The 27,100-nt window shown below is 45.5% G+C and overlaps 1 protein-coding gene across 1 annotated transcript; it reads right to left on the minus strand.

Annotated features, from left to right (window-relative positions):
• Positions 1 to 22,323: 22,323 nt before the first annotated feature.
• On the minus strand, positions 22,324 to 24,107 carry LOC103672951 (retrotransposon Gag-like protein 8). Its single transcript, XM_040627555.1, has one exon. The coding sequence runs from the start codon at positions 24,059 to 24,061 to the stop codon at positions 23,720 to 23,722; it is 342 nt and encodes a 113-aa protein (XP_040483489.1). The 5' UTR covers positions 24,062 to 24,107; the 3' UTR covers positions 22,324 to 23,719.
• Between the last annotated feature and the right edge of the window lie 2,993 nt (positions 24,108 to 27,100).

The raw sequence follows: 27,100 nt of genomic DNA on the forward strand, positions 1-27,100 counted from the left end.
CAGGACGACCAGCAAGGGCCATTCACTTCTAGAGAACACAGAGCACCCATTCTGGGGGTGAATTTCCTTATAAGTACATTAAAATGCTCCACGATTTTCAAAGGAAATGCACTAGAGACTAAGAACAGAATTGAACTAAATAAAGTTTATAATCAACATGTAATTATTGCTAGAAATAAAATCCCAGAAGGATCTAAACGACTTCCGGGGATGGCCGGTGACAGGCACTTCCGGGAATTCACGGTCGTAAAACACCAACGGCTCAGTCAGAAGGTCAATATCTGTTATTTTTTTACATTGAAAGCAAAACTTTCTTTACTTTAAGTATAACTATGAAATAAAAGACACAGGACTCATGTTTTTTACACATAGAAACGTTTTAATAGCAAAAAAAAGAAAAGTTGGGCTACCGGACCGCCGGAAGCCAGTCACTGTCGTAAAGCAAGAAGCATAAATCAGAACCATCTTTTCCTCATTTGTAAATTAAAGGTACCGTGAACATTTTTAACACAAAGCTTATGAAAAAGCCAAGACCAACATTTAATAGAATAAAGTGATACCAGACACAATTCTTCTGTAAAACAAAATCCCAAACTCCTTTAACGGCAGGCGTTGGATAGTTAAAAGCATTCGCTGTCATAAAACGTCAAGGACTTAGCCAACTGATTACAATTACTGCATTGTAACTCGAAAGTACCTCAAAACCTTTATTATTATTATTATTTTAAGATTTTATTTTTAAGTAATCTGTATACCTAATGTGGGGCCTGAACTCACAACCCGGAAAGCAAGAGTCACAGGCTCTACCCACTGAGCCAGCCAAGCGCCCCTCAAAACGTTTACTTTTCAGAAAATTTACCAATAGGGAACAAGACCGGAATTTAACAAAATAAATTATGTCAAACACGCAATTATATTGTAAACTTAAGGCAGTCAATTAATTGAGACGTTAAATTATTCCCCTGTAAATTGACATTTACACCAAACCATTTAAAGGAAATATATGAGGAGCGCCAGGATCAAAACTCAATTGAATGCCTTAAGATGCACATGTAAAATTAAATGCCAAAACAGTGCTCAGTCTTGGCTAACAACAGCGGCTAAGAGACATTCAGAGTGTAAAACTTTCAAGTGTCCGGCCGGACAATTTACTTCCAAAAGCGCACACTGAGAATACTTTCATTTGGCGAATATTTGTGAAACACAGCCAAAATAAAAATTAAACAGACTCAAATATTGCAATATTGCGATATCATATGGAAAAAAAAAAACCCACCACCGTTATATTATAAAATAAAACAAGAAATAGGACCCTTGCGGGCATGATTCCCTTCAGGGACTTAAAGCAACAAAGTCTTGCCAACCAAACCATTTTTCTTATTCGAACACAGTTAAATAACACAACGTTTTTTCTGTTGTTTTAATGGAAAACATACGAAAAGCTTCCGGACCACTTTTGGTTGAATACAACGATATTAAATACACAAATAAATTACGTAAAAAACGCAGCGTTCAATGATGACAATTCCCGGTGGTCAGTGAAACGATCCCTGAGCCGCTCAAGCGGCTGTTTACTCATTTTCACGTTAGAATTATCAGGATTTCCCCCCCCCACACACACCCCTCTTTTAAGGCAACATATGAAGAAAACCATTCCAAATTTTAACCAAATGATATTAAACAAACAGTCGTGTTCTTAAATGAAAGAAAAAACTACGCTCAAAGGCAGGTATCAGCTGTCCTGATCACATACATGCTTCTCAGGGCCTTACTTTCCTTCCTTTCAGATCGAAAATAACAGAAATTCTGTCACTAAGATACTTCACGAAAATGGCCAAGACCAAGATTTAAACAATACCCAGTGCCAATATCCAACCAACAACACTGTACAATAAAAAGCAAAATCAGCTCCCCGGCGGCCAACGGCCGTCGCGCTGTCCTGGACCCACGCAGGCCCAGCCAACCGCACCATTTTTCTTCATTTTTAAGTTGCAAACACCACAAAACATGAAGACCGCGAACAGTGGGGGGTTCAAGACCCACATTTAAACAAACAAGATGATCTGAAAGACTCATCATGTTGTAACATAAAGCCCAACCCACCACCCAAAGGCCGCTAACGGGCCTTCCCTTGTCATCAATCCAGAAGCCCATGAGACACATCTGTCAACGTGTGTTGGGATACACCATGTATCCGCTTCTCTTAAAATCACACTTACAAACAGCCAATTGTGAAATAAAGTAAATTAAACTTACATTTTTTGAGATCGTAGAAAAGGTAACCGCCATTTTCCGTAATCCCTGAGTAAAACCGTCCACGGAAGCCGCATTGTACAATCCAGATCTTAATGGCAACGCGCCTCGTCACGTGCTAGGGCTTCTTCAACCTCCTTTCTATGTATGGTCCCGCCCTCAAACGTCATCATTGGAGGGCCTGCAATGATTGACAGGTTGACTGTCCACTCTCTTCAGGCCTATGAGTAGAGGAAACTGCCATATCTCCAGGTCCACCTAAATTACTCAAATCTTTGCTCATATTTTTGTCTTTCTACATCTATGTCCATCCCTCAATGCCTAACTCCCCCAGTTAGTCCTTTGCACATGCCTTTTCCTTTGGTTCTAGTCATCTCAGACTTTGGAAATCTTGCTAACAGAGTTTATCCCGGTCTAGCTCAATTGCATCCTCCTCCAGGAAGCCTTCCATGCTTTACTCCTCCCGTCCCTATAGGTCGATGTCAGTTCTTCTTTGCTATTAGATATGGACATGAGGAAACATCAGAACAGAGAAGCAGGGGAATCATGTGGGCTTTGGGATCAGACAGTACTGGGCTGTGCACAGTGTGAAGAAACCAAGGTTTGCCCCTGGAATTTTGGTGAAGTCAGCTAAGGCTGTAGAAATCTGGGGAAAGTCCAGGGGAAACTGATAACAAGGTAACTCACAGGAATCTCCCAGGATTCATCCCAGCAATAAATTAAAACAACTCCCAACCACCCTTTTTGGGACTTTCATATCCTTTTTGCCCTTGCTCTCTGTGGAAATCTTGCCATCTCTTTAAGGCCCAGGCATAACTCAGTTCTCTGGTTCCTTCTCTGATTTCATGTTCCCTCCTCCAATCCCAAGAAAAGTTATTTCTTTTGTTGCTCTAGGATGAAACATAAAGGGACTCCATATCTCTGCTGCTCAGGTCACTAAGTTTCATGATTATTCAAGGTGACACTGGAGGTCCACTTCTTTTCAGGAGGCTATCTGCTGAGTAATTTTTGCAGCTGCTCTCAATCTGTGAGTTGTACAAGCTGGGAGGTGCAGCTCCCCTGGGGTTGACTACCTTGAATGTTCAACTCCCTACACTCTAACGTGGCAGGTGGACCCCATAACCACTGGGTCACATTAGTTGGATTTCACACTCACAGTGCACACTGCCCCTGGGAAGGACACTCTCATGCTAACACCATCCTTCCCCTATTGGTCCGGAGCTGGGAGGAGTTGTGAGGCCTTATTGGGTGAACAATGTTATGCGATAGTCTATGATGTTGCCCTACTCATTGTGATGGTTCATTTTCTCTGTCAACTTGACTGGCCATGGGATGCCCAGATTCAAGGTTATTTCTGGTTGGATCTGTGATGGTGTTTCTGAATGAGATTTGCATTTGAACTGGTGATTCAGTAAAGTAGATTACCTTCCCCAATGTGAGGTGAGCATTATCCAAACTCACCGAGGGCCCGAATATAACACAAGGCAGAGGAAGGAAGGATTGTCCCCCTTTCTCCTGCCTCATTACTTGAGGTGGGAACATCTCATCTCATCTTCTCCTGCCCTTAGACGGGGATTCATATCATACTCCCCTGGTTCTCAGGCCTTCAAACTCAGACGGAATTACACCCCCGGCTTTCCTGAGGGTTCCAGCTTGCAGACAGGAGATCGTGGGACTTCTCGGCCTCCATAAATGTATGAACCAAGTTCTTCATAATACATTTTCTGTTATATTTATCTATCTAAATCTAGACATACATATATATCTCCTATCGGTTGTGCGTGTCTGGATAACGCTGACTAATATACTTGGAATATTGCAGCTAGCTCCAGCTGTTAGAGGCGGCTTCACAGGCCGCAAATAGAACTCTGGAGAAACAGCAAAACCAAATAAAGTAAAATTAGTTCCAAACTACGGCTGAGGAAACGAAGACAGCAGAAACAGACAGCCTGATAGTTGGGCAGTGCTCTGGACACGGCCACTGGCCCAGATGGGTGTCTTTTCCACTAGAGCCTGGTCGCTGATTTCTAAACTCAGAGTAGGCTTATGGTTGAGCTCTTCCAGAGCTGGGTTTGGGGGTAAGAATTTCACAAAGATCTAGAGGGTAGGAGAGTTGTTGCAGCCTTGGTCCAGCAACCAGCTGAGGGCAGAATTTGGGATGTTAATCCACAGGGGGAGAGAAGGGAAGAAAGACTGGAGCCATTGATGTGAATCCCGTCCCAGGATCTGCCAACCCTTTCGACACCTGTCACTAAGGCTTGTCCCTCTGACCGGTTCTGTGGATGGACACATGCTGGACCCTTTCAATACCTGGTATGCGATGACCAACACTGCACAGGTCCTGTTGCTCAAATCACGTGCCCCCTTCGTCTTTGTGTCACTAATCCTTCCTGTCCCATTCACACTTCATTGGCCTGGGTTTCTACCTGTCTGGGAGGCACTACCAATCACTATTATCCACTGTGCATTATGGCTGGTGGTCACGTTTGTGGGCTGGACCTTTGCTGCTTGGATTCATACACCGGCTCTTCCTCCTCTCAGCTGGGTAACTTTAGATGATTTTTGTGCCTCAATTTCTTCATCTGTGAAATGAACACGACAATAAGAACCATCTCATTGGGCTGTTGTAATATTCATCGAGTTAATGCCAAGCCCTTTCTTGGTGCCTGGAGCCTTCCCACAAGGTAGCTCATATAAATCTGCATTTTCTAATTACCATTCAAAGCGCATAATCCGCATTTACCTCACTACCCAGTCCCCCCACTGTTTGTTCCATAGCTTTATCACGTTCATCTGTGGTAATTTCTCCATGCTAATTAATAAATCAACTAGCCCTAATTTTTCATTTATCTATGTTTCATATCTCCTTTCTACATGTATCACCAGTTTCCCATATATAATGAAATGCTCAGTAGATAGCACGGTCTATATGGGGATTCAAGAAGTACACACGTAGGTATCGAAATAGAATCTTTCACTGGGAGATTTCTAGAAATACTCCTTCTTCAGGAGTTCCCAAACTCTCTCATCCAATGACTGGTTTTGCCAGGAGGCACAGTGGGAGTAGGGCTCCGATAGAGGAGTTGGCAAAGGGCTCTTGAAGATTCGGTTGACCACCTCGGGTCAGTCGGCCAGCAAAGTGCCCCAGGCTGAAATGTGCACCAATGAGAGTTGATGGGGCCTATGAGAGAGAGGAGGCCGTTTAAAGGACTAGGGACTGTTCCAAGGAAATGATGAAGCCATTGACTTCCCGTGTGAGGACTGGGTGGGTGGTGAGCACCGGGGAGAAGTAAACACATCAAAGGTTGAGCCTGTGCCGTACCTGTCTCACTGTGGTAAGAAACACAAGGCTACCTCCAAGTCCCGAGGGCCCACACATACACACACTCTGATATAATTGTGATATTGTGATATATAGATATTGTCTATTAGGGCCTCACAGATAGGCACAACCCAATGACTTACCACAAGGAAAACCCAGAACTACCATTCACTAAAAGAAACACAACTTGCTAACCACCTCGAAATCCCACACCTGGTCCCTCTTAATCACAATATTCTTCCTCCCTCTCAAAGGTCACCACTATCTTGACTTTCATAATAATCTCTTCCCTTTCTTTTTGTTTCACTGACAAAGCTTTGCATCCGTAAATACTAAGCTTTGCCAGTTTAAAAAAATTAAACAACCCCCCCCCATTTTTGGATATATGACCCATAGGAAAGTATTCAAATGAAAATGGGAAGAACCCTCTACTCACATCAAGGAAGAAAACATTTCCATCACCCCAAAAGCCTCCCCCACCCCTGTGTTTACCCATGTTCCTATTCAATCCCTCCTCCCTCCTTCAAAGAATATACATTCTTCAGTCATTGTTAGTGGGGCTCTGTACATCCCCAATAGACCCTATTTGCTATGAAAAATATTTAATTTCCTTACTGATTCTTTTTCTGCTTGTTCTATTAGTGACTGAGAAAACTGTATTAAATATTTTCCACCATGATTGCGGGTTTGCAATTCTATTTGTCCTAGAGGTTCTCTCCGATTGCCATTATATATTTTTAATTTGTTAAGAGGCGCATAAAAACAATAACTGTTACATATTCCTAGCGAACTGAACCTCTTACCATTATCACACTTATTTTTTAAAAGATTTATTCATTTATTTGAGAGCGCGCACGTGCATACACACACACACACACACACAACACACACACACACACACACACACACACACACACACACACACACACGAGCTGGGGGGGGAGGGGCAGAGGCAGAAGGAGAAGCAGACACCTCGCTGAGCAGGGAGCCCCAGTGCAGGGCTCAATCCCAGGACCCCGGGATCAGGACCTGAGCTGAAGACAGACACTTAACGGACTGAGCCACCCAGGCACCCCTATCTCTCTGCATTTTAAACCCCATAAGACAGTATTCTTTCAGATCTGCCCACGTATCTTTCCAATACATCACTTTTCACTCATTTTAAAATTTTTCTTCGGCCTAAGGAATATTTGTTGGTATTTTCTTGAGATACTATTCTGCGGTGACAAATTCTCTCAGGTTTCTCTCTTTTTTGTGTATAAAAATATCTTTTTAAAAAATCTTTATTCTTGAAATACATGGAAGCAGGACGAGGATGTTTCCATCGGGAATTATCTCTTTCAGTACATAGAAGATGATACTTCATTATCTAGCGGTTTCCACTCTTTACTATTGAGAAGTCAGCTCTGAGCTTAATTATTGCTACTATGGTGGTAATTTGCTTTTATCCTCTGAAAGTTTTAGAATTTTTCTATTTGCCTTTGGTTTTCAATAGCTTTTTCTGAGATGTGCTTAGGTGTAGATTTCTTTCATTTTTCTCTGCAAGCTGTTCGTTCTCAGCTAATATCTGCTCAAATACTGCTTTGTCTCGTTCGCTTTCCTGTCCTTCTGAAACTCCAATTAAGTATGATCTCTTCCTTTCATACAATCCTCTACGTGTCTTACCTCACCAGTATTTTTCATCTGTTTACCTTTCTGTGTTTCATTCTGGATTTTTTTCTTATGACACATCTTTGGGTCCACTATTTCCCTCTTAAGCTGTGTCTGACCTGTGCTTACACATGTCCACTGAAGGAGGAAGTCCCTGTCATGGACTCCTTTGTCGGTGTCTGCCAGCCTGAAAGGCCAAAGCACAGAAGGTAGCTGAGGCTTGCCCCACGTGGAATCCGGGGAGAGAGGAAAGGACTCTTATCCTGAATATGTGGGGCTGGTTCTCAAGGCTCTCGGCAAGCGGGTGGTGATGCAGCCGTGAGGTAGGCAGCCTGAGGCCTGATGAGGGCAACCGGGGTACAGAAGGCTCTCATGAAGGAAACAGGCTCACAGTGCAAACGTATATGGATATGGCAGACCGGGTCGAAAGTTCCCACCTAGAGCACTGACGCTATTTGACCTGTTACAGCTCCCTGAAAAAATCCCATTCTAGGACATTGTTTCTTTAACCTGACTGCGAGGCAGCTGTGAGAAAGCCCTCTCATCAGGGCATTTACTGGAAAAACAGAGAAAAACACCCAAGATCAGAGACAATTGTTTAACATCAAGATCACCTGAGGTGGCCAGCATCTTGTATTTTAGTCAGGGTAAAAGATAATAAAAACCAGCTAATAAATAATAATATATTCATGAATATCTGTTGAAACAAGTCATCCCTCATTACCCTTGTATTTCAAAATTTCCGTCCTAATTTTGGTTGTTGATTCTTCCATATGAAAGTTAAAATCTGCTTGTCTAATCAAAAAGATCCTCTTTGTGTTTCTGGTAAGATTATGTTGGGGGAAAATAGTGCACATAATTGGATTAAAAGTAATATTGGCACATCTCCTGACCCCATCACTGGTCATGTGTTGAAAGTATAATTTAACTTGGGGAAGTTTAATGTCTTTATGATGTTGAGTCATCCTATCCCAGATCTGGGGGGATCATTCCACTAGTTAGAATATTCTTTTCTATCCGTCTTTACCTTTAAGACGCTACTTCCTGTGCTTTTTTACAATTAAAATTGTATCCTGGCACTATTTCCTTTGAATCGCTATTCTGAAAAGGGTCTTTAAGATCATTGCATATTTTAACTGATTATTTTCTGTATATATGAAAGCTGATGATACATTTATATTAATTTGTACTCAGCCACAAATTGAATTCAGATACAACATATCATGGCTCATTTCCCCTTCTCCTTTCCATTTTTTTAAAGTAACCTCTAGCCTAATGTGGGGATTTAACTCACGACTGGAAGATCAAGAGTTGCATGCTCTAGGGACTGAGCCAGCCAGGTGCCCCTCCCTTCCAATTTGGTAAACCTTATTCTTTTCCTTTTTTCTTGATGTATGCACATGTATAAAGTCATGTTTAAAGCATCCAACCACTCATATTTGTCTCCCAGTTTCGATACTGATTATTCTCTTTTAGTCTCTAAATATAGCATATAAAGAGACTTCTTAACTTACAACTATTTTACATTTCCCGGTCATGGTACTTCGTTCTTAAATATGCTTTCTGCATTATGTTGGCTAATATCATCTGCTGCCTGGGTGCCAATAACCTCTGCCAAAGAGATGTATGAACAAGGAGGAAAATGTGTTCACAGAAGCTCATGCGACGGGCGTCCAGAGGCAAAGGGTCCTCCTGTAAGGGACTGGAAGGGGGAAGCAGCCGGCAGAGACCGAGTACACCAGGCACACTCCTCAAAACCTGAGCACTTGGCCCTCCCTTCTCCAAATACACTCGGCTCCACCCTCACCACAGAAGACCCCGTGTCCTGGGCTCCTCCCCTGGCCCCGCCCCTCGCAGCTCGCCCCCACCCCTGGGAACCACGGCTCAGGCCCTCCATTCTGACCCCGCCTCCTCGAGCGGCCATTGGGTCTGACACGCCCGCGTTACCTCCCGTCCGGGCGCACCGCCCCCGCCATCGCGCCTGCGCCCCAGCGACCACTGGGCTAGCGGGCGGAGCCCGAGCCGGCCACGCCCCCGAACCTGGCCCGCCTCCGCGCACACGCACTTCCCGCCACGCCTCCCCGCCCACCTCGACCCTGCCCCGCCTAGCCCGGCCCTGCCAGCGCGAGCGCTGCGCGATGGACGGCCGAGTGCAGCTGATCAAGGCCCTCCTGGCCCTGCCCCTGCGGCCCCAGACCCAGCGGTGGAGGAACCCGATTCCCTTTCCCGAGACGTTTGACGGCGACACCGACCGCCTCCCGGAGTTCATCGTGCAGACGGGCGCCTACATGTTAGTGGACGAGACCCTGTTCTCCAGCGATGCGCTGAAGGTGACGTTCCTCATCACCCGCCTCACCGGGCCGGCCCTGCAGTGGGTGATCCCCTACATCAGGAAGGAGAGCCCCCTCCTCAATGATTACCGGGGCTTCCTGGCCGAGATGAAGCGAGTCTTTGGCTGGGTGGAGGACGAGGACTTCTAGGCCGGGAGCCCCTCGGGCCGGGGGGCGGGTGCTCGGGGGAAGGGTCCGCTGCTCCTGTCGCCGCCGCCCAGATGGCCGCGGGCGTCGCCCCGCCGTGGCCCCCCAGCTCTCACCTCCGCCGCGCTCGAGTGGCCGCGCTCTCCCTCGCGCTGCAGTCCCCTCCCGCGTAGTGCTTGCCTTTGTTCCAGGAATAGCGCTCCACGTCCCCACCGCTGCCTCTGGGCCCCGCTCCGGCGCGCCGCCGCCCTCTGCGGCCCGCCGGGCCCCTCCCGTGCACACTTGGACTCGGGCCCGCGCTCCAGCTGCGGGCCAGGCTCCCGTTACACGCCGGGCAGACCACCCACAGCCCGGCGACCGCGGGCCGCCTCCGCCAGACTGACCGCCAGGCCTGCAGCGCGCTGCCCGGAGACTCGCGCTACCACTGCCGTCGCCGTCGTCGCCGCCGTCCACCGCGCGCCACGACGGCCTGCGGCTCAGCCAAGAAGTATCTGAGCCGGCCGCGACCCCTGGACAGTGATTCCAGCAGCTCGTCACCTCCCCCCGTCCGGAGGGGCCGGCCAGCCTCTGACCTGCAGCGGGACCCGTTCCCCCCTCCTCCCAGAGACCTCTTCTGCTCCTGCCGGATGGCCGCCAGGTCCCAGGGGTGCCTGGCAGCCAAATCCAGCCATTCGTTTTCTTTCTCCTGTGGACCTGTTCGTCCTGCCCAGAACCCAGTTCTCTTCTCAATTCGCAGCTGTCTCTGATGTGTGCCTTTTGTTCCACACAGTCATTAAGCCCTGCACTCTGCCCAGCTCTTCTACACTACCTGGACAAACGTCTTTTCCTCCTTTTCAATAAATGTCAGACGCTATTAAAAAGAAATTGAGTGTCGGTGAATGTGGCACCTCTACCTCCCCCGGTCGGTCCACGGGGTCCGTGTGTCTCGTTCAGCAGGCGTGTCCCCTGCCGTTCTGTGGCTGATGTTGAATCTGGCCTCATGGAACGGAGCGGGTGGTCCTGTGGTGGTGCTGGGGACCGAGACCCCACTGGCCGTCCTTCAGCCCCGATGCTGACTCCTCCAATGCACTCAGCTCCTGTGCCCCTCAGGAAGTGGACCTCCAGCTGAGTCTGGCCCAGGGGATATCAGGAAAAGGCAGCTAGGAGGCTTCTGGGGAACACTTCCTCATTTCCAAAAAGCTGCTTGAAAGCACACCACCTTTCTGTGACAAATCGTGAATCCCACACATTTGTTGCTGAACACCTGTCAAATTTTATTGAATCCATTATTCAGGGCAATCAGCAGGATGACGGGTTCTTCAGAAAAAGCATTTACATTTATAAAGCCTTGATTGTGCGAGTAGTAGAGAAGGGAATGCAGAAGTGTGATTGTTAATTTAGCACAAACCTGGTTGATGAAATTACAAATTTCTCTGAAAGGCAGAAATGGAAAAATGTTACTTTTTACTCTTTCTGCATACTAACCTCTGAAATCTACAGTGCTGAGAAAAGCCTCGTCTATGGCTGGAGAAGTTAAGTGTACTGTTAGAATCAGAGAAAACGTGGACTTCTGGGGCAGCACTCAGTCAACTCTGCCTCATTTCTAATTCAGGAATCTGAAAATTCTGATAGGTTTTCAACTCAAAGAAGTTTCATTCCACAAAGAAAAATTGCACGTATGATCGTGTCTTATTTGACCTCGGTGGCCATAGCCAAGCACCATAAACTGGGGGGCTTTAAACAGCAGTTAATTGATTTTCTCAGGGTTCTGGAGGCTAGAAGTTGAAAATCAAGGTGTGAGCAAAGTCAGTTCCTTTTGAGGCCTGTGGTGGTAGGCCCTTCCTGGCCTCTCTCCTTGCCTGGTATATGGCTGCCCTCTCCCTACGCTTCTTCACATTATTTTCCCTCTATGTGTGTCTGTCTCTTTGTTTAATTTTCCCCTTTTTATACGGAATCCAGTCTTGCTAGATTAGTGCTGCCCTAATGACAGCACTAATGGTTACCTCTGTAAAGACCCTATTTCCACATAAGTTCATGTTCTAAGGTACTGTGGGTTAGGCTTACAACATACCGTTTTGGGGGAGACAACAATTTATCCAATATCTCCCTCCCATGCTCATATCGGTGTCTTAAGAGAAAAACTCCCTACCCGGTTCTGTCCACGTGGCTCCCTTTATTCTAGACCCTGTATGTCATTTCACTCTGAAACGAGTAGAAGGTGTGAGGTAGTTCACCAGCCTTTAGACAGGAAGGGGCCCTTGGCTCCGTTCAGTGCAGCAGGCCTGTGGGAGGAGAGAGAAATAGAGACAGGGAGGGAGAGGGAGGAAAAATTAATCTCAGTGCAATTTAGACCTTTAGCCTCCATATTGGCCTCGTGAGCGTGTACACAATTTTTTTCTGCCGGTCGGGCTTGCACAGCTCTTCAGAAAGCATTTTATAGAAGCCAGCATACTCTGTAATCCTCTCCTTCCCATCAGAACTGTCCCCTCGTGAAGTAAGTCAGACAGAGGAAGACCAGGACTGTGTGATTTCACTTGTATGTGGAATCTCAAAGCTAAAACAAACGAGCAAACAAAACAAAGCAGAAACAGACTCATAAATGCAGAGAACCAACTGATTTGTTTGCCAAAGGGGGTCGCAATAGAGAAAGGGGATTAAGAGGTACAATCTTTCAATTATAAAATAAATAAGTCATAGGGATGTAATGTACAGCATAGGGAATATAGTCAACAATAATGTAACAGCCTGGTATGGTGACAGTGACTAGACTTATTCGGGTGACCATTTCATAATATATATAAATATCAAATCAGTATGTGGTACACTTGAAACTATTACAATAGTGTAGATCAGTTATTCTTCAATTAAAAAAAAAAAGAATTGTCACCTAGTTAGTAGATCTGTATATCAGTTTGGGGACTGGTATAATTTTTGGAGTTATGAATTGTCTTAATAATTTCTTATACATTCCAAAATCTCTATATGACATTATAATGTACAGACACAAGAGAGTGCTAGCAACAAAATCTGTGTTTTTACAGCAACATATTTGAAATTCGAAAAATTATTACATTGCTGGTGAATTACATTGGTGCATTCGGCCCTCTAATCTTTAGCAAGTTATGTATCTTAGTTGGTTAACATATGATATAATGCCCGATATTAGTATAATGCTTTCACAATTCATTTGCCATCCCTTTTAAAATCTCTGCAAGACCCTTTTTGACCTTTTCACTCATTCGTAAGTCAGTCACTCATCACTTATTAAGTACTTCCTGTGTCCCAGGCACCTTACTATGAACTATGGATAGGTCCTTGCAAAAGGACGGTCCAGGTCTTCCAGCAATTTAGAACGCAGTTGGCTACAGTGGAAAAACAGCATGTCTATGGAGTCTCAGTTTGAGATTTGATTAAGAAGGACTCGAGTCTGTGCTCAGTCACACCAACTGTATGACACTGGGCAAATTTCACAACCTCCCTAAGCCATTGTTTTCTCATATGAGAAGTAGGTGAAACAAAACATATGTACTGGGTTCCTTATGAGAATTCAATGAGATGCCAAATGTAGGATCTGAGCACTCAACAAATGGGACTTGCCTTAACCATGATAACAACAATCATTTGTATTATTTTTTTTAGGGTATGACAATGACTCAGTGCTTGTATATGGCACAGTGGGACCATAGGATAAAGAACATTTTTTTAAAGATTTATTTATTTTAGGGAGAGAGAGTGGGGGGAGGGACAGAGGGAGAGGGAAAGAGAGAGAGTCTTCAAATAGATTCCTCCCTGAGTGCGGAGCCTGTCACAGGGCTCAATCCCACGACCCTGAGATCATGACCTGAGCCAAAACCAAGAGTTGGACGTTTAACCAAGGGTGAGCCACCTAGACACCCCAGATAAAGAATGTTTGAATCTGCCCCCGTTGAGGCAGGGACCATCTCAATAGAGAAAGTAGTACATTCGTTGAGGCTTGATTCCAATCTGAGAAGACGACCCGTGTCTGAGGCTCTGAAGAGTGAGGCAGTACGGTTAGTAAATGAAAGTCAGGAAAACTCTTGTATGCCATGCAAAGGCACATATCAAGTATCCCATAGTCACCAGGGAACAATGGAAAGATATTGACTGGAGCACTGATGTGATTATACTTGTGTTTTAATGTTCATTCTGGGGGTGACGTTGAACGTAGATTGTGGAAGGATGAAATGTGGGTCAAGTCCAGCCATGAGTATTTTGCGGGTGAAAGCTATAGAGGGCTTCAAGACAAAGAGGATGGGAAGATAAAAGGGGCATTGAGGTTCATTAGAACTCTTAGTAATTAGTTGGGAAGTGGAAGCTGGGGAGAAGGGGAATCTGGGATGGGCCAAAGTCTCTGGCTTAGGAATTGGACCATTCTTGGATCTGACATGGGCCAGCCTCTCTCTAGCTTGTTTATTCCTTTGCCTGGGATAGTTCGTATTCTTTGCTTTCCCTTAATTTTTAAAAAGGGTTTTATTTATTTATTTGAAAGAGATCAAGAGAGAGCACCAGCAGAGGGGAGGGGCAGAGGGTGAGGGAGAAGCTGACACCCCGCTGAGCAGGGAGCCCGAGGCAGGATTTGACACTGGGCTCGCTCCCAGGGCCCTGGGATCATGACCTGACCTGGAGGTAGACCCTTAACCAACTGAGCCACCCTAGGCTCCCCTGCTTTCCCATAATTTTCGCCAGGCTAATATGACTATTTCCTGGGGCGCCTGGGTGGCTCAGTCTGTGAAGCATCTACCTGCAGCTTAGGTCATGATCCCAGGGTCCTGGGATCAAGCCCCGAATCTGCCTCCCTGTTCAGTGGGGATTCTGCTTCTCCTCTCCCTCTCTCTCTGCCCCGGCCCTCCACTTACACGCTCCCTCTCTTTCTCTGTCTCAAGTAAATAAATAAATCTTAAAAAAAAAAAAAAACTCTTTCCTATGCACTGGATCTGTTCATTTCATTCAGAAGTTCTTCCTGAATCACCAAGTTTATTTTAGTGCCTCGTCTAATGGGCATCCCAAAGGTCCTCAAACTTTCATTCAGCACCATATTGAAATAGGACGAATCTCATTAAATTGTGGATATTCAATCCGTTTTGTGGCAGGTTTAAAAATCAACTTTAGGGGTGCCTGGGTGGCTCAGTGGGTTAAACGTCTGACTCTCGATCTCAGCTCAGGTCTTGATCTCGGGGTCAAGCTTTCAGGCCTCGAGCTGGGCTCCATGCTGGATGTGGAGCCCACTTAAAAAATAAATAAATAAAAATAAAAATCAACTTTAGGGGCGCCTGGGTGGCACAGAGGTTAAGCGTCTGCTTTGGCTCAGGGCATGATCCCAGCGTTATGGGATCCGGCCCCACATCAGGCTCCTCCGCTATGAGCCTGCTTCTTCCTCTCCCACTCCCCCTGCTTGTGTTCCCTCTCTCGCTGGCTGTCTCTGTCTCTATCAAATAAATAAATAAAATCTTTAAAAAATAAAAATCAACTTTAAATTGAGTTATAATTTATGTGCAGTAAAATCACTCCTTTAAAGTATAGGTTTCAATGCACTTTGAAATGCACACCTCCACGTATTTGGGTGTATGAGTGTGTTTTCATTGTCCCCTATAGGGTTACGGGGAAGGCTGAACACACCACATCTGACACGGGACAGATAAGATGAACGGCAGTTTTATTAGTCACACGTACTCACAACCTGGAGGACAAATGCCATACCGAGGAGGTGGGGGGGATTGCACGTGGGCACAGAGTGAACAAACAGGGACCATGGGGGCAGGCTTTGTAGTATCAAGAGGTTACGATGGCCCTGGTTCCCAGGGAGAGATGTGATTGGCTTCTTTGGATAATTCCTCATTGAATTATTCCTTGCGCTGTCAGGAAACTGAAACCCACTACTCAGGGATAAGCAAGGACTGCACCTGATCTTGCTGAAAAGAGTGGTTTGGCTGGGGGACCCTATCTGTGGGAGCAGAGTGGGGAGGGGAACTCGTGGTTAGGGTGGTTAAGGCCTTTGGGGTCTTCCTGATTTCCCCGGACATCAAGGCAGCACATAATACTGGGCCTTCACGTTAGGCCTTACATCATGGTATGTCCATACAGGTACATATGTGTACGTGTGTCAACATCCCCATAGTGGAGATCCAGAACATTTCTATCCCTCCAAATGTTTGCTTGTGCCCCTTTGCGACCACTCAAAGCCCTAGTGCAAGCAACCTAGCACTACAGAAGCGTTTTGCCTATGCTAGGACTTGATATAAATGCAACTCTACACGGGCGCCTGGGTGGCTCGTTGGTGAAGCGTCTGTCTTCAGCTCTGGTCATGATCCCGCGGTCCTGGGATCAAGTCCCGCCTCGGGCTCCCTGCCCTGCTTCTCCCTGTGCTCCCGGCTCATGCTCTCTGTCACTATCTCTGTCTCTCTCTCTCAAATGAATACACAAAAATTAAAAAATAAATGTAACTATACAGTATGTACCATTTTACGTCCGGCTTCTGTAGGGGCCAAGGGCAGGCCACCCAAAACGTACAATGGCATACTGATTATCTCGAACTGAAGCTCCTGGGGAAGCGGCCAGTACAAAGACACTCAGACCCTCCTCTGTTCCCCTGAAAGTAGGAAGTCAATCTCTCATATGAAAGGTACCCTCCCTGTACTAAGAAGTAAAAAGACATCCTTATCCCCAGAGATAGGAAATTTACAGCCAAGAAGGCTGTAGAAACAAACCTTGTTACCTTTTTACTTATCTACTGCCTTAGCCCAAATTCTGCTTAGACTCCCTTACCAGTTAAAACTCCCAAGGATCCATTTCCGTCATCCCGTTAATTCCTCTGAGATTTATTGTCAGTTTGCCTACAAAGTATAAAAACTGCCTGCCTTGGTATTTCTTTAGGTCTCATTTTCATTATTGGGCCTTTGTGCGTGTGTAAGAAAATTCTGGGCCTTTTCTCCTGTTAATCTATCTCATTTAAATTTAATTCTTGGGGGCGCCAGGGTGGTTCAGTCAGTTAAGCGTCAGATTCTGGGTTTCAGTTCAGGTCATGATCTCAGGGTTGTGAGATCGAGCCCCAGGTCAGGCTCCACACCTGCTTAAGATCCTCTCTCTCCCTCTCACTCTGCCCTCCCCTCCCCCACTGCTGCTTAAAAAAATAAATTTAATTCTTAGTCCAGCTGGATGACCTTGGAAGATAGAGGAAGTATATTTCCTTCCCTACACTTCTTTCACTCTGCATAATGTTTTTATATTTATCCATATTATAGCACGTGTCAGTAGTTCGTTCCCTATTATTGCTAGGTAGTGTTCCAACACATGGATGTACCGTATTTGTCTTCTTTATTAATCTGTTTGATGAAAATGTGCGTAGTTTCAACTTTTAGGCATTATAAATAAAGCTACTATGAAAATAATTATGCAAGTCTTTATTTGAGCATATGTTTTCATTTCTAGGGCAAATATCCAGAAGTGGAATTTCTAAGTTAAATGGTTGGTGTATATTTAACTTTGTAAGAAACGGCCAAACTATTTCCCAATCGGTTTTACAATTACACGGTCCCGCCAGCAATGTATGAAAGTTCCATTTCCTCTACATCCTCACCAGCACTTGGTAATGTCGTTATTTTAATGTATTTTTAATTTAAATTTTAAAAATATGTATTTATTTATTTGAAAGCGAGAGAGAAAAAGAGAGTGCACTGGGGGTAGGGGCAGAGGGAGAGAATCTCGGGCAGACTCCCACTTGAGCGCAGAGCCAGATGCAGGGCTTGATCTCACAGCCCTGAGATCATGACCTGAGCAGAAACCACGAGTCTGATGCTTAACTGACTGAGCCACCCAGGCACCCCTAGTGTGTGTGAGACTCATTGTATTTTTTTATTTTTATTTCCCTGATGAATAGCAGTATTAACTGTATTTCTCATGTCCTTATCGTCTATTTATATATTTTCTTTTATGAAGGGTCTGTTCAAGTCACTGGGCAGTGTTTTTTTAAGTAGGCTCCACAACCAGTGTGGAGCCCAATGCGGGGCTTGAACTCATAACCCTGAGATCATGACCTGAGCTGAAATCAAGAGTCAGACACTTAACTGACTGAGCCACCCAGGCGTCCCTTGCTGGGCTATTTTTAAATTATCATTTTTCTTCTTTTTAAAAAGATGTATTTATTTATTTGTTTGAGGGAGAGAAAGAGCGAGTGTGTGAGGGAACAGGGTGGGGAGGAGCAGAGGGAGAAGGAGGAGAGAACCAGACTCCCCATTAAGGGTGGAGCCTGTCGTGGGGCTCTATCCCACCACCCTGAGATCATGACCTGAGCTGAAGGCAGACGCTTCACTGACTGAGCCACCCAGGCACTTCAGTAGTTCTTTATATATTGTGTGTAACACTTCTTTGCCAGATTGATTGATTAGATTATATACACCAATTAAATATTTTCTCTAGGCCTGTACCTTGCTCTTCAATTTTCTGAAAGCTATGTCTTGAAATGTAACAGTTTTCATAGATTATATGAAACCGAATTTATAATTTTGGACTTTCGTGGTTTCAGAGCCTCTGAAAAGCAGATGCCAAAAGGTAGAACTAGACATTCAAGAAATTCATTGGGGGAAACACCTGTGGAGGATAAAGAAGTGGTGGAGATGAAAGGACAGGAAATCACTGTATTAAACACCTAATAGAACACTTTATGTTAGCTAACTGGAATTAAAATAAAAACTTAAACAAACAATGAACAAACAAACCAAGTTTCCAAACAGTATTGTTTCCCCCTAGAGAATTTAATTATTTTGGATGGAGTTAATAAATTTAAGAAGCAATTATTTTCACTAATGGCTCTCCTGGATTTGAGAATAAAAAAGGAGTGTAAAGGGGAAAAAAAAGAAAGGGGGCATCTGGCTGAGAGAAAACTTAGAAGATGAAGATTAGTGCAATGAACCACAGCCCCTGTCCCTGGAATTGGTCTCCAGGCCACGAATGATTCATCCTTCTTCTCCTCTACTATCCGTTCTAAAATTCCATCATTTTCAGATACCACCTCACAGGTCTTGCTTACCTGGTAGTAAATTTTCTTTGTCCATTCACCTATCGATGGATATTTAGGTTGTTTTCATATCTTGGCTATTATAAAAAATACCGAAATGGGGCCCCTGGCTGACTTAGTCTGTAGGGCATGTGACTCTTGGTCTCAGGGCTGTAATTTATTACAGAGATTACTTAAAAATAAACTCTTTAAAAAAAGCAGCTTTTTAGTCTGATGAAATCCCACTTACTTATTTTTGTTTTTGTTACCTGTGCTTCTGGTGTCATAGCCAAAACATCATTGCCAAGACCAATGTCAAGGACCTTTCCCTGTATGTGTTCTTTCTAAGAGATCTTACATCAAGTTTTCCGGTAGATTTTATGTTAAGTGTTCTTACCACACACACACAAATAATAAGGGGGGTGGGAGGAAACATTGGGAGGTGATGGATATGTCTATGGCTTTGATGATGGTGATGGTTTTACAGTTGTATATTTATCCCCCAAATCTCTGAGTTGTACATGTATACATACGTAAGTAGATATGTATAGCTTTTTATGTAATCATATCTCAATAAAGTAACCAAAGGGGCTCCTGGCTGGCTCAGTGGGAAGAGTATGCAACTCTTGATCTCAGGGTCGTGAGTTCCAGCCCCACGCTGGGTGCAGAGATGACTTTAAAAATAGAAAAACCAAAAAGCTCCCCTCCTCCCCTCCCCCGCTGGCCCACGCTCTGTGAAGATCTAGCAAGAAGGCGGCCATTTGCAAGCAGAGTATCCTTACCCGACACTGCATCTGTCAGCACCTTGATCTGGGACTTCCCAACCTCCAGAACTGAGAAATAAATGTTTGTTTTTAAAGCCCCCCCCCCCCCCAGTCTATGCTGTTTGTTTTAGTAGCCTGAACCAAGACAGGGAGTGAGTGATAACAGCTATGAAGTTGCTTCCGGGGGGTGGTGAAGACGTCCTAAAATGAGATTATAGTGATGCTTGTGTAACTCTGTAACTAAACAAAAAGCCATTTATTTGTACACCTTAATTGGGTGAATTTTATGGCATGTAAATGACACGTCAAGGAAGCTGTTAAAAATCAAAATGGCTCCAGGGCAGTCGGCACATTGGTTCCTTGTGCAGGTCCCTGGTGTCTTCAGCATCGGTCTTAGCTCTGCCACTTTGTAGCTGGAGGACCTCGGGCAAATGAATCGGCCATGCTAAGCCTCAGTTTCCTCAATTATAAATGGTGCTTACGTCATGCGGGATGCTGAGGATTAACTAAAGAAGAGCTGTGTAAATGTCCGGGGACAAAGGAAGCGCTCAAACGTCTCCAGCTGTGTTGTTATCATAGAGGCCTTTATCTCTAAATCAAGGACATCTTTTCAATGCAATAAAGTCAGCCTTGTGAAAACTGAAAACATACTGTAGCCTAAAGAGGTTAATTTGTAGAAATATAATAAGAAGTGCTGTTTTTCTGGACATGAACCAGGCTTGCACCTAAATTAACGATTGTATTACTGCATTCCTTTTCCCACACCGTTCAAATGATTCTTTGAACCAGCTCTGTCATTCTGCTGATTTCCTGAATAATAAATTTAAAGAGACTTTGACAGTCGTTCATCACCAAGCTGTGTGAGAATTCTGCTTGTGACAATTTGAGAATCGTACTTTCAAGCCACTTATTACACAAGTTCTCTCTACCAGGATTGCCCTGCAACCCAAGATCTCAGGACACTAAAGCGAAAGTCACTTTGTCCCCTCTGTGCTACATACTAAATTTTTTGTCCATGTGAGTCACAAAATTTGTGTAATGTTATCTTAATTATAGACTTCAAGTCAAGATTGACCCCAACCTCCAAAAAAAAAAAAAAGGTTAATTGCCCTTTCTCTCATGCCTCCTTAAAAAAAATCAGTCTTTATGTTTCTCCTTCCTTTGGTGTTCACATCCGAGTTGGGGCCTCGGAGTAGAGGCAGAGAGTAAATTGTTGAGGACGATGGGAGGGAAACAAAGCGAGGACAACTCTTAGGGGTGAAGTGGCAACGTCATTACATGCACCAAATGTGTGTCCCTCTCCCAAATCTGTATGTCGGAGCCCCACCCGCCAATGGGATGGTATTTGGACGTAGGGCACTGGTGGACGTTCTTAGGTGTGGATGAGGTCATGAGATCGGAGCCACCATGGTGGGATTAGTGCCCGTATAAGAAAAAGAGACCAGAACTCCCTACCTACCTCTTATAACCATGTGAGGATATGACAAAAAAGCAGCCGTTTGCAAACCTGGAAGTGAGCTCTCACAAGACACCTAATGTATCAGTACCTTGACCTTGCCTTTCCCAGCCTCCAGAACTGTAAGAAATAAATGTTCTCTTGTTTAGGGACACCCAGCCGGGGGCATTTTATTACAGCAGCCTGAAGTGAGACACTAATGAAAAAGAGCCTCCCTTCTCCCCTTACAAACTCCATTTCTTCCTTCTCTCCCTTTATACTCTTGTGAAAATGCTTAGGATTAATTCTTGAGAACCATTAACCATCTCCCAGACATTTTTCTCACAATAAAGGACTGGGGATGATACAACTAGAGTTGATGAAGAACACTCCCCAACAGAGCCAGGCTGGAGGGAGACGAAAACTGTGGGGCATTTTTGTTGGGAGAGAATGGGGGGTGCTGACATCATTCAAAACATAGCCAGAAGTCCCTGCCTCCCTAGAGCCAGGTGCAGTGTGGGGAATACCCTAGACCAACTCCATGAAGTGTTTCCAAACACTTTTCAAACCACATTAGCAGAATCTGTGTTTAAAACCAAACAGTGGGGGCGCCTGGGTAGCGCAGTCGTTAAGGCGTCTGCCTTCGGCTCAGGGCGTGATCCCGGCGTACCGGGATCGAGTCCCACATCGGGCTCCTCTGCTGGGGGCCTGCTTCTTCCTCTCCCACTCCCCCTGCTGTGTTCCCTCTCTCGCTGGCTGTCTCTCTGTCACATAAATAAATAAAATCTTAAAAAAAAAAAAAAACAAACAGTGAATATGCTTAAAACAATCATCTTTTCTACCCACCCAGGCCAACTGCCAGCGCCTTGAATTAGCAGCTCGTTAGCCTGCTTTCAATTATTTTTAAGAACGCTGTAAATTTTAAAAACTTCGTTAAGCAACTCCAATTTTTCCTGACTTCAAGACTTTGACCTATTACATGCCAAATTGCAAGTTAATGGTGGTTTCACTATTGGAGGAACAACAAAAGAGTCAAGGCACATAATCCAGGTAATATACCTCCAGCTCAATGTACAGTCCTGCGAATCGTAACATATGAATGGCAAAGGCTCACCCGTTCAAATGAAGAAAGAGATGGAGAGAGGTACAAGAAGTCAAAAAGAAAAAAAAGCACTGGTGTGATTTATTCTACTACCCTGTGTTGTTCTGGAAAATCACCAAAACTTGGAAATGAGACAGAAAGTTGATAGTACAACCTTTAAACATCACACCACAGAACTGTGTGTAAGCCCATCTATGAGTCATCTGACTCAGGATATTTAATTCTGATGGCCAACAATTGGAGAGAGAATGCAAGCTTTTTACAGTACTATAAATATAAGAGGTTACACTGTGGAGAAACAAGGAAAAATGACTTTTTTCTGCTTATTAGGTAAGTTTATACGTTTATTGTTCTATAGGTCATCAACCAAGTTTGTACATAAACAATCTCATTTCTGCATGCTTTTCCCCACCCCCAGTACCCACATAATGAAAGTTCTATAAATGTTTTTTAAAGCACCTATATCATTCTGCTGGTTTTCTGAAAAATGGGTTAAATAAAACTTTGACATTCTTCACCACCTGTGTGGGATTAACGGTCTTTGACAATTTGGGTACGGTTCAAACGACTTTTTGGAAATGAGTAACCTCATTTACTTTTCAGAGTAACCTCCCAGTTGACTTCTCACAGTGCCTTAGCCAAAATGAAGATCCATTTCTTAAGAAGCTTGGAACAATCCTAACTGGTTCAAAGGAGTCATCATCTGGGATTGACCAGTTGCCAGTGGGGTCTCCATCCCCAGGACCACGTGAGGATTCTAACTTTGATGTTTTATATGCAAGAGTCAACAAAGATGAGAGTGTCTCTAATATTACTCATGGAATTGCAAGGGAAAGCACTTCTGAACCAGACATGGACCCCTTTACAGAAACAGGGAAGGAGAAGTGCCATATTTATTGAGACATTTCTTTTTTAATAGTGTTATTAAAAAGAAGGAAAAGACCAGGTAGTGTTGAGTTGTGTAGAATGGCGGAATTACAATGCTGACCAAAAAACACAGAACTAAGAAAATAATGCAAATTGAGAAGAGAACTGGGTTCTGGGCAGAACGAACAGGTCCACAGGAGAAAGAAAACGAATGGCTGGATTTGGCTGCCAGGCACCCCTGGGACCTAGCGGCCATCCGGCAGGAAGAGAAGAGGTCTCGGGGAGGAGGGGGGAACGGGTCTCGCTGCAGGTCAGAGGCTGGCCGGCCCCTCCGGACGGGGGGAGGTGACGAGCTGCTGGAATCACTGTCCAGGGGTCGCGGCCGGCTCAGATATTTCTTGGCTGAGCCGCAGGCCGTCGGTGGCGCGCGGTGGACGGCGGCGGCGGCGACGGCGACGGCAGTGGCAGCGCACTGCAGGCCTGGTGGTCAGTCTGGCGGAGGCGGCCCGCGGTAGCCGGGCTGTGGGTGGTCTGCCCGGCGTGTAACGGGAGCCCGGCCCACAGCTGGAGCGCGGGCCCGAGTCCAAGTGTGCACGGGAGGGGCCCGGCGGGCTGCAGAGGGCGGCGGCGCGCTCCGGAGCGGGGCCCAGAGGCAGTGGCGGGGACCTGGAGCGCTATTCCTGGAACAAAGGCAAGCACTACGCGGGAGGGGACTGCAGCGCAGGGGAGAGCGAGGCCACTCGAGCGCGGCGGAGGTGAGAGCTGGGGGGGGGAGGCGTGGCGGCGCCATCTGGGCGGCGGCGACGGGCGCAGCGGACCCTCCCCCGATCACCCGCCCCCCGGCCCGAGGGGCTCCCAGCCTAGAAGTCCTCGTCCTCCACCCAGCCAAAGACCCGTTTCATCTCGGCCAGGAAGCCCCGGTAATCATTGAGGAGGGGGCTCTCCTTCCTGATGTAGGGGATCACCCACTGCAGGGCCGGCCCGGTGAGGCGGGTGATGAGGAACGTCACCTTCAGCGCATCGCTGGAGAACAGGGTCTCGTCCACTAACATGTAGGCGCCCGTCTGCACGATGAACTCCGGGAGCCGGTCGGTGTCGCCGTCAAACGTCTCGGGGAAGGGAATCGGGTTCCTCCACCGCTGGGTCTGGGGCCGCAGGGGCAGGGCCAGGAGGGCCTTGATCAGCTGCACTCGGCCGTCCATCGCGCCGCGCTCGCGCTGGCTGGGCCGGGCTGGGCGGGGCAGGGTCGAAGTGGGCGGGGAGGCGTGGCGGGAAGTGCGTGTTCACGGAGGCGGGCCCGGTCAGGGGGCGTGGCCGACTCGGGCTCCGCCCGCTAGCCCAGTGGTCGCTAGGGCGCAGGCGCGATACGGGGTGGGTGCGCAGGCGCGACACCAGGTGGGCGCCCTAGGGCTTGAGCTGAGTGGGGAGGAGCAGGCTAAGGGGAAGCGGAGGGGAGGTCAGAGTGGAGGGGCGTGGCCCGGGTTCCCCAGGGGAGCTGCAGGCGAGGGGCGGGGCCAGGGGTGGGGCCCAGGCGCGAGTCTTCTTGGTGAGGGCGGAGCCAGCTGCACGTGGAGGGGCTAAAGTCCCTGCGTTAAAGAGCTGAGTAGTGCGCCTGTGTACATCCTCTGTGCGGGCTGTGCGTCTGTCCTTGCGTTTTATTAGCCCAGCTTCAATGATGACACTTTGAAATATTATAAGTGTCCCTCTGCCTTTGCTTTGGTATTTTTGTCACTTAAAAGATACTGTGTCTCTCAAAATAGATTACTGGGCTGGCAATGTCAATATATGTTATTACCGATGATGTGTACCATGGTTACTTGTTTGATCTGTGTTACAAGGTCTGAGGGGCTGTATAGTATGACTTCTGCCTGCATCCATACAGATTTTCAATAAAAGCGTTCTAACAGTGCAACTAAATGTCTTTCTTGCCTCCAAAAATCCCAAGATGCTCTCCATGAATTTTATCTATTCCTTAACAGTAGGAAATGAAAGGTGCCAAATATAGTTTCAGTTTCTCTTGGTATGATCACATGGATTTCTCTTTTTTTTTCTTAGAGAAGGAGAGAGAGGGGGACGAAGGGGCAAAGGCAGAGGGATAGAGAGAATCTTAAGCAGGCTCCACGCCAGGCGCAGAGCCCAACCGGGGTTGGGCTGAGATCCTGAGATCATGACTTGAGCCAAAATCAAGAGTCGGAGTCTTCCAGGAACCATCCTCTCTTTTTTTCAATATCTTATTTATTTATTTGTTTATTTATATATTTATGTATTTATTTATTTATTTTTGAAGATTTTATTTGAGGGAGAGAAAGGGAGACAGTGAATGGGAGGCAGAGGAAGAGAGAATCTGAAGCCAACTCCACGCTGAGTGCAAAGCCCAACTCGGCTGGATCCCAGGACTGCAAGATCATGTCCTGAGCTGAAATCAAGAGCCAGATGCTTAACCCACTGAGCCACCCAGCGCCCCTTAAACATTTTATTTTTATGTAATCTCTACACCCAAGGTGGGGCTGGAATTTATAACCCTGAGATCAAGAGTCACATGCTCTATTGACTGAGCCAGCCAGGCGCCCTAGATTTTTTCTCTTTATATTAGTTTTCTATTTCAGTCTCAAGAAATTATCACGTATTTATCACAAATTAGCACAAGTTTATCATCTTGCAGTTCTGTAGGCTAGAAGTTTGGTATGGGTCTTTCCAAACAAAAATCCTGGTATTGGCAGACTATGTTCCTTTCTGTGCTCCTGGCCCCCTTCTTTCTTCTTAAAAGTCAATAGTGGTGGGCTCTGTCTATCTCACGCAGTACTTCTCTAACCCACTCTTCTGCCTCCCTCTTCTTTTAAGAGTTTCCCTGATTAGATTATCCAGGATAATCTCGCTCTTTTAAGATAAACTGATTAGAACCCTTAGTTCCATCTGCAACTTTTATTCCCTGTTGCTGTCTGTTCTCAGGTTGTGGGGATCAGGATGCACACATCTTTGAGGGATCATTGTTCTATAGACTACATTCTTATTCTTGGTTAGTATAGCAGATTACATATTTGATTTTCAGTTAATAAAACAACCTTGCGTTCCTGAGATAAACTTCATTTAATTTTGGTGTAGTATTTTTTAATATGTTACTAGATTGGGCAAATGGACAAATAAATTGTGGTATATTCATACAGTGGAATTCTAGACAATATTTAAAAAGGAACCACTAGTACAGCAATATCGATGACTGCCACAGAAAATATATTCAGTACAAGAAGTGAGCACAAGAAAGTATAGAAGTTTATGATTCTTTTTTATATCAATGTCAAGAATGGGCAAAACAAAATGCTAGTAGAATTCAGAATAGTGATTATCTCAGGAGAGGGGAAATTATACTCTGCAAATTTGCATAAAGGAATCTTTTTTTTTTTAAGATTTTGTTTATTTATTTGACAGAGAGAGACAGCCAGCGAGAGAGGGAACACAAGCAGGGGGAGTGGGAGAGGAAGAAGCAGGCTCCCAGCGGAGGAGCCTGATGCGGGGCTCGATCCCAGAACACTGGGATCATGCCCTGAGCCGAAGGCAGACGCATAACGACAGCACCACCCAGGAGCCCCTGCATAAAGGAATCTAATAAGATGCCAATAATATTTTCCAAAGCAGCTCTACTATTCTCTATTGCCACTGGCAACGTATGAGATTAATTTGCTCTTCAAACTTAGTATTGTCAATTTTGGTTTGTTCTATTTTGTTTTTACTTTAGCCTGCCCAATAGGTGTGAAGTGCTAACTCATCATGGTTTTAGTTTCCAATTCCCTAATTATTAATGCTGTTAAACATCTTTTTTGTGTGTGTTTATTTGCCATACATATCTCTTCTTTTATGAAGTGTCTGTTCAAATATTTTGTCCATTTTTAATTGGGTTGTTTGCTTTTTTAATGTTGACTATATATATATATATATATATATTTCCCGTATTCAGGTCTTTTTAAAAAAGATTATATTTATTTGTTTGAGAGAGAGAGAGCACGCGTGCGCACTAGTCAGGGGGAGGGGCAGAGGGAGAAGCAGACTCCCCGCTGAGTAGGGAGCCCAATGCCGGGCCTCAATGCGGGGCTTGATCCCAGGACCCTGGGAACATGACCTAAGCCATCCGCAGACGCTTAACCTACTAAGCCACCCAGGCGCCCCTCCTGTATTCAAGTCTTAATCTGATATGTGATTTACAAATATTTTCCTCTAGTCTGTGCCTTTCCTTTTCATTCTCTTAA

This window comes from Ursus maritimus (genome assembly GCF_017311325.1).
Source record: "Ursus maritimus isolate PB19 chromosome X unlocalized genomic scaffold, ASM1731132v1 scaffold_X1, whole genome shotgun sequence".
Taxonomy (NCBI): domain Eukaryota; kingdom Metazoa; phylum Chordata; class Mammalia; order Carnivora; family Ursidae; genus Ursus; species Ursus maritimus.